Source organism: Notolepis coatsorum (genome assembly GCF_963971535.1).
Source record: "Notolepis coatsorum genome assembly, chromosome: 2".
Classification (NCBI taxonomy): Eukaryota; Metazoa; Chordata; class Actinopteri; order Aulopiformes; family Paralepididae; genus Notolepis; species Notolepis coatsorum.
In genome coordinates, this window is record NC_140166.1 from 42,780,164 (window position 1) to 42,788,338 (window position 8,175).

The 8,175-nt window shown below is 53.3% G+C and overlaps 1 protein-coding gene across 1 annotated transcript in view; it reads right to left on the reverse strand.

The window, feature by feature from the left end:
* fbrsl1 (fibrosin-like 1) overlaps positions 1-6,985 on the reverse strand; it is a gene marked incomplete at its 5' end in the record, with an annotated part of 24,036 nt that extends 17,051 nt beyond the window's left edge. Inside the window, 6 exon segments of the mRNA XM_084308126.1 lie at positions 2,450-2,691; positions 2,885-3,045; positions 4,013-4,264; positions 4,267-4,364; positions 5,614-6,073; positions 6,949-6,985. Coding sequence (XP_084164252.1) covers positions 2,450-2,691; positions 2,885-3,045; positions 4,013-4,264; positions 4,267-4,364; positions 5,614-6,073; positions 6,949-6,985 — 1,250 coding nt within the window.
* Between the last annotated feature and the right edge of the window lie 1,190 nt (positions 6,986-8,175).

Sequence of the window (8,175 nt, forward strand, 5' to 3'; positions counted from 1 at the left end):
GGGGCCCCTTAATGGCCACATAGGCTCTTAATCAGAGGTTGTGACATGATGGATTGGATCTATTAGACTAATGCACAAAAGCCACAAATGGGACTCGTGTCTGAATGGATTTCTTTTCCCAGAGATTGCCGTGCATTTCAAATGATGGATGCATAGACATTCCTGGTAACCCCCCCCCCCCCTCCCACCTCTGCCCCAGCATCTTGATGTCGGTCAAAGCACGGAAGCAATTAGAAGCATTATCAAAACAGTTTGCAGTGATGTCATCGCCCCTTTCATCTGCCATGAAGTCATCATTCAGGCCCAACTGGAAGTCTTTGAATATGTCGTTGGCGATCATGAGAGACTCGAGTCACATTTGAACTGCACACACACACAGACACACACACACACACACACACACACACACACACACACACACAGACACACACACACACACACACGCACACACACACACACACACACACACACACACACACACACACACACACACACACACACACACACACACACACACACACACACACACACACACACACACACACACACACACGCATGTACACACACACACACACACATCTGTTTGACGGCCGCCTTTGTTTCCCTTTTTGAGCGAGGGAATCAGAACATTCAAAGACATTTGAAGCACATCCAGATGAAAACAATTGAAAAAGAAACACGGCCTCCGGTGCGTTTCCCGCTCTTTGTTCCCGGGCAAACATTGAAACAGCGTGGAATGGATGTCATGTTCAGAGAGAGAGAGAGAGCGGAAGAATAAATTAAATCAACTGTACTAACGTTGGATTGTTTGGCTAAGCTTGCCATGATTTTGGGGGGGAAAAAAGGGGGGGGGGGTTTGTGGGGTTGTGGATCGCGATGCACGTGAGAGCTGAACCCTATATGGAGGAATTCCTATGCAGAACCCCTGCGACGAATGGAGCATGTCTGCCGCGGCGCGTACAACAGCCGTGAGTGCGTCAGGTCCGGTTTCAAATCCGAGGATGAAGCGCGACGTAGTGCGTGTCGTCTGGCTGAGGGGGAGGAGTCAGGCGGTATATGGGGAGGTGTCAGGCGGTATAGGCCGTGTCGTCTGGCTGAGGGGGAGGAGTCAGGCGGTATAGGGGGAGGTGTCAGGCGGTATAGGCAGTGTCGTCTGGCTGAGGGGGAGGAGTCAGGCGGTATAGGGGGAGGTGTCAGGCGGTATAGGCCGTGTCGTCTGGCTGAGGGGGAGGAGTCAGGCGGTATATGGGGAGGTGTCAGGCGGTATAGGCCGTGTCGTCTGGCTGAGGGGGAGGAGTCAGGCGGTATAGGGGGAGGTGTCAGGCGGTATAGACCGTGTCGTCTGGCTGAGGGGGAGGAGTCAGGCGGTATAGGGGGAGGTGTCAGGCGGTATAGGCCGTGTCGTCTGGCTGAGGGGGAGGAGTCAGGCGGTATAGGGGGAGGTGTCAGGCGGTATAGGGGGAGGTGTCAGGCGGTATAGGGGGAGGTGTCAGGCGGTATAGGCCGTGTCGTCTGGCTGAGGGGGAGGAGTCAGGCGGTATATGGGGAGGTGTCAGGCGGTATAGGCCGTGTCGTCTGGCTGAGGGGGAGGAGTCAGGCGGTATAGGGGGAGGTGTCAGGCGGTATAGGGGGAGGTGTCAGGCGGTATAGGCCGTGTCGTCTGGCTGAGGGGGAGGTGTCAGGCGGTATAGGGGGAGGTGTCAGGCGGTATAGGGGGAGGTGTCAGGCGGTATAGGGGGAGGTGTCAGGCGGTATAGGGGGAGGTGTCAGGCGGTATAGGCAGTGTCGTCTGGCTGAGGGGGAGGAGTCAGGCGGTATAGGGGGAGGAGTCAGGCGGTATAGGGGGAGGTGTCAGGCGGTATAGGGGGAGGTGTCAGGCGGTATAGGGGGAGGTGTCAGGCGGTATAGGGGGAGGTGTCAGGCGGTATAGGGGGAGGTGTCAGGCGGTATAGGGGGAGGTGTCAGGCGGTATAGGGGGAGGTGTCAGGCGGTATAGGGGGAGGTGTCAGGCGGTATAGGGGGAGGTGTCAGGCGGTATAGGGGGAGGTGTCAGGCGGTATAGGGGGAGGTGTCAGGCGGTATAGGGGGAGGTGTCAGGCGGTATAGGGGGAGGTGTCAGGCGGTATAGGGGGAGGTGTCAGGCGGTATAGGCCGCGTCTGCGCGGAGGGAGACCGTTGTTGTTGTTGTCATCACTGTGACCGCGTCGGATGAGCTGCTCCCCCCGTTCAGTGTCACCTTTCCAACTCTGACAGAAGGACAGTAATGCAGAGGACTACTACGAGCCAGATCAGAGAAGTGGATTGACATCGGGAGCTTTATGGAAGGGGAGCCTACGACCGGGCGACGTTGTCGGTGAGTCGGGTTGAGGAGAAGAGGGGTAGGAGTCGATCGAGGTGTTTTTTTTTTTTAATTAAAATTTTATCTTTTTTTGTTTTTACTTATCCTCACATCTCTGGCTGGGGGTACGCACCATGGGGGCGCGCGGTGGGCGGGGCGAGGATGGCGGCCGGGGGCAGACTGGCGGGGAAGGGCGTGGTGAAGGTGTGCTGGTGGGTGTGTTGGTGCTGGTGCATGTGCTGGTGTTGGTGAAACTCGGCCCCCCCGAAGAGAGACGCGGGGGCCTGCTGCGGCGAGGGGGGCAGCCCCCGGCCCCGCTCTGAACTCTGAACCAGGAAGCGCTTGTTCAGTTCCTGCCTCAGGAAGTCATGCTCTGCAAGAAAGGAGAGCGAGAAAAAAAAAAAAAAAGAAAAGCGGGGGGCAGGGTTTGGGGTCGGGGGGGGGGGGGGCGGGAAAAGGGGGTGGAGATACAAGAAAACACAAAGGCCCAGGCGCCCAGTCAGTCTTTCACAAGAAGGGTAGAAGAGAAGAGAAGAGAATATTCACCTGGCATTCTCTGTTCCTCCAGCTCATACTGGGAGGGTTTTCTACGTGAGGACTCATTGGTGGCGGTAACAGAGTTGCCTGTGACAATGTGCCAATCAGAATCCCCGAATGAGGCTGGCAATACATGATTGGTTGGTTGAATGATATCAACAGGCTGGTATCTAAAGACAAGAGAGAACCAAGAGTCATCTAGCAGAAAACACACAGCTCTCTGGGCCAACTAATAACTGCTATGCTACTTGAACGGTATGCCTTTACTGGGCAGCACATTATCATTACAATAGTAGGCCAATAAAAGATGATTATCATCGAACTGCTTTCGCTAGGCTGGCACAAACCTCTTTTTATTAAACATAGCAAACAATATATTATCTGTTCTATATTGGCCGTGTGCATTATCAAAGAGGCAAAAATTATACACCTCAAGCTATCAAGATTTTACAAGACTAAATATACTATAGATAAATATAGTACCAGTATCTTACTTTAAAAGAAATCATTGGTGTGTGAATGCATATTCAAAAGTGCTTGGAAATGCAATATATGTATAGCATGAGCTCACTTACCAGATCACTACAGGTCACAACATCATGCAACATGTATTATGTGGCATGAACATCATCATGTCACTCAATGTCATATGTAAATATGGCACTGCTTTGCAATTTGCAAATATGGCACTGCTTTAATATATCATCTTAAAGGAACACGCCAACCTTTTGGGAAATTAGCTTACCGTCTTCTCCAGAGAGAGAGACAAGAAGATAGATACCAGTTTCCTCTCTGTGCGTTCAGTAGAAAGCTATCATGACCGGTTAGCCTAGGCATTGTCCAACTAACACCTCTCCCGAGGGCTAACCGGCCATGTCCGCTTCCATTCATTGTGCTAAGCTAGGTTAACATGCAGCCAGATAGCTTTCCACTTTCCCAAAATGTTGGCGTGTTCCTTTAATAACAAGAGAATATAACTTGAATCCGTTTAAATGACCTGCCAATTATATAAACTGAACTGTATCCAAATTCATCTCCGGCCAAATAATTCACTGAATCAAAAGTGAACATGGTCAAATCAAGGAAACCTAAATGAACCGTTACATCTATCACCATAGTGTGCGCGGCGTGTCTCACCTGGGTAGGGCGTGCCGGCTGGGTGCCCTGGGACCACGAGGCTGTTGGTGGGTAAGGTGGGCGGTGGCGGCAGTGTGGAGGGGGTTGCAAACATGGCCGGATGCCGGTGGTGGGCCGGGCTCCGCAGGGAGGAATAGTGCGAGGTAGAGAGGTTGGCTATGGACAGGGGTAGGGCCGCAGCCGAGGACGGGAGCCCGCCGAGGTGGTGGTGGTGGGGGGAGGGGGACAGGTGGTGGTGGTGGGGGGAGGGGGACAGGTGGTGGTGGTGGGGGGGGGGGACAGGTGGTGGTGGTGGGGGGAGGGGGCCAGGTGGTGTTTGGGGAGACCCACCGGGCTGCTCCTGTGACTGTGGCTGGAGAGAGAGAGAGAGAGAGAGAGAGAGAGAGAGGGGAGGCAGAGAAGGGAAGGGAGGGAGCGAGGAGAGAGAGAGAGGGAGGGGAGGGAGGGAGGAGAGAGAGAGATAGAGGGAGGGAGGGGAGGGAGAGAAGGGAAGGGAGGGAGTGAGGAGAGAGAGAGGGAGGGAGGGAGCGAGGAGAGAGAGAGGGAGGGGAGGGAGGGAGGGAGGGAGGAGAGAGAGAGATAGAGGGAGGGGAGGGAGAGAAGGGAAGGGAGGGAGTGAGGAGAGAGAGAGAGAGGAGGGAGGGAGTGAGGAGGAGGGAGGGAGGGAGGGAGGGAGGGAGGGAGGGAGGGAGGGAGGGAGGGAGGGAGGGAGGGAGGGAGGGATGGAGGGAGGGAGGGAGGGAGGGAGAGAAGGGAAGGAGCGAGGAGTAAGAGAGAGGGAGGGAGGAGAGGCAGAGAAGGGAAGGGAGTGAGAAGAGAGAGAGAGAGAGAGAGAGAGAGAGAGAGAGAGAGAGAGAGAGGGGGAGGGAGGGGAGGCAGAGAATGGAAGGGAGGGAGCGAGGAGAGAGAGAGAGAAAGACAGGAGGATGAGAAACAAGGGAAATACCCCATGTGTGCTTTACGTACTGGTGTGTCGTTGGATGACAAACAGTAAAATGTGAGGACTGGTTATTGCATCGCGCTGCGGAAGAGCGACGTCTTGGCGGAGACACCGAGGGCATCGAGTCACACAGCAGCCTCTCATCACTAACAGAGAGAGCCACGTCTTGGCGGAGACACCGAGGGTATCGAGTCACACAGCAGCCTCTCATCACTAACAGTGCATGGATTCTCGGAGAGAATGGACCTGTCTCAAACCCTGCCCCTTTTCTTGATCCTCCAATCACAACTGTCGCTTACCTCGGACAAACTTGGTTTGTCCGAGGTAAGCGACAGTTGTGATTGGAGGATCAAGAAAAGGGGCAGGGTTTGAGACAGGTCAATTACAGAGGCAGAGGTTAGTTTAGAAAGCGGAATCCACAAGACTGTTATTATTAACCCTTTCACTGCCACACGACAGACGGTTAACCCTTTACTATCACACTACCGACAGAAGGTTAACCCTTTACCATCACACGGCCGATGGGTAACCGTCGGTAGTGTGATAGTAAAGGGTTAACCTTCTGTCGTGTGGCAGTGAAAGGGTTAACCGTCTGTGTGTCGTCACAGTGAAAGGGATAACCGTTTTGGTGGTGCGGCGGTGAAAGGGTTAAAGTCCTTACCTGATGTCGTGCAGGCTGTTGTACTGAAGTGGGTGAGGCACCTGGTGGCTGATGATGGGCCGGGCGTGGTGCTGGGAGGGCGGGAGCACCCGGGGCTCCTGGTGAGGGTGCGGGTGCAGGTGAGGAGGGTGGGCCTGGGGGTGGGGCTGAGCCCTCAGCAGCGGAGGGGTGGGGATCGGGGGCAGCCGAGGAGGAGGCGCTTGCTGCTCCCTCTTGACGCTGAGTGGGGGCGGCGTGGGGAGGCGTGTCCTCCTGGGAGGCTCCAGGGGCGGAGGGGCCGCCGCGGAGGCGGGGGCAGGGGAGCCCGTAGGCGCGGAGGCCGGGGTGGGGCTGCTGGGCGCGGGAGGCGCCGCGGCGAACAGCACCTCGCTGTGGCTCTGCTCCTGGCTTCGCTGGAGCCCCGAGACTTTGGTGGTGGAGCTGCAGGTCTTCGACTCAGGACTTTCATTCGTCGGCACACCTGGAGGGATGACAAGACAGGAGAGAGGAGACAACCGTCAGAGGAGACAACCGTCAGAGGAGACAACCGTCAGAGGAGACAACCGTCAGAGGAGACAACCGTCAGAGGAGACAACCGTCAGAGGAGACAACCGTCAGAGGAGACAACCGTCAGAGGAGACAACCGTCAGAGGAGACAACCGTCAGAGGAGACAACCGTCAGAGGAGACAACCGTCACACGTGACCTGGCGGATGAGGCGAGGTCGATTTTAGCTTTGGAAAAAAACAGTTCGGTACCGATTGTATCCAGAAAAACAAAAGCTAGTACAACATGCTTCCCCTTCCCCCCTTTTGTATCGTCTCCCGCCCTAGGTAACTCCTCTGTTCCCTGCTCCCCAGGTTTCATTAAGTGTTTAATCAGGTCATTTTCACGCTCGACTATAATCAGATGATCCAATTTCTGCCGGCGATCCAGTCAGTATGAATAAATCACAGCTAATTAAAGTTAAATGTCGGCCCCTATTCAGGGCTTTGCTGAGCATACAATCTGGCATGAAATAATTATGTTTCAATTGTGCTGTGAAGAGAGACCGTGGCCCCTTATCGTGGCCTTTTCTGCCACTAGTCCTCCCTCTCTCCTCTCCTCCAGATCTTCCCAGGGATTTGGAAAGCCGCCGTTAAAGCACTTTGAACTCGAGCCACTTCATCTTAAGACAATTCATCATCAGGGGCCCTTTCCCGCCAGACGAGAAGCTTTTAACACGCGGCCGCACTGAGGAACAACGCTTTGAGAGCTTCGCTTGTCGCAATTTTAATGACTGTAATTACACCGCGCCGTCACTAGACGAATGAAAGCTGCGGGCGACGGCAGAAAAATGCCTCCATCTCAAACACACGTTTCAGCCCAGGATAGCGCTTGAAGGCGGCGCTCATTTTAATTCTAATTATATGACCGTCTTCAACTACCCTCTCTCACACTTCAAAATAGTCAAAGTAGTCCTCTAAAGAAATCAACTCGGAGGAGAGGGTAGACTACTACTACCCCATCACTGAAGACATGACGTCTGTCAGAGCAGCCAGCGGTGGAAGGCGGGACACGTCGCACGCACAGCGTCGCCAGGGAGACGGGAAGAGGAAGTGGATGTGGGTCATGCAGAGTTCTACAAACTGACACCGAAAAGGTGCGTCTATATAAGGGCGCTGGCCTATACATTTCCGCTTTTACCATTATTCCCACAGAGGGGTTCTTCTGACATGTTCCAAGTGGCGCATATAATAATAATAATTATAGACCCTGTAATAAACAGGATACCTGTAATAAACAGCTTGGTAATTGAAACATTTGGGATCGGTGAGCTCCTTTTAAAGGTACCCTGTTGAGATAAGTATCTGCTTCCTTGTGCACTTGCTCCGGGAGCTCTGTGTGTGTGTGTGTGTGTGTGTGTGTGTGTGTGTGTGTGTGTGTGTGTGTGTGTGTGTGTGTGTGTGTGTGTGTGTGTGTGTGTGTGTGTGTGTGTGTGTGTGTGTGTGTGTGTGTGTGTGTGTGTGTGTGTGTGTGTGTGTGTGTGTGTGTGTGTGTGTGTGTGTGTGTGTGTGTGTGTGTGTGTGTGTGTGTGTGTGTGTGTGTGTGTGTGTGTGCAGTAACGGATATTATATGGGCCCCAGGGGATCCTAAAAGAGCTAATAAGTGTAACTTTCTAATCTCTAAAACAGGAGTGTCAAAGTGAATTACTATACTAAGGGGGCCAAAATGAAAAAATACAGATGATTTCACGGGTCGAACACATAATGATAATATTACATCAAATAAAAGGTGATTTATTTTCCCGAGGTCGCTAGCTTAATTGGTAATTTTGTTTATCTTATTCAATTTGTGCATACCAGCTTAATATGTTGTTGTAAATGCATGTGTGCTCATTCACTGGTGCCTCGATGAATACAAAGAAGGCTATATGTTTAACCCGTTCACTGCCACACTACAGAAGGTTAACCGTCTGTTGTGTGATCGTAAAGGGTTAACCTTCTGCAGTGTGGTAGTGAAAGGGTTAACCCGTTGTCGTGTGGCAGTGAAAGGGTTAACCGTTTGGTAGGGTGGCAGTGAAATGGTTAACAGGTGGGTAAGG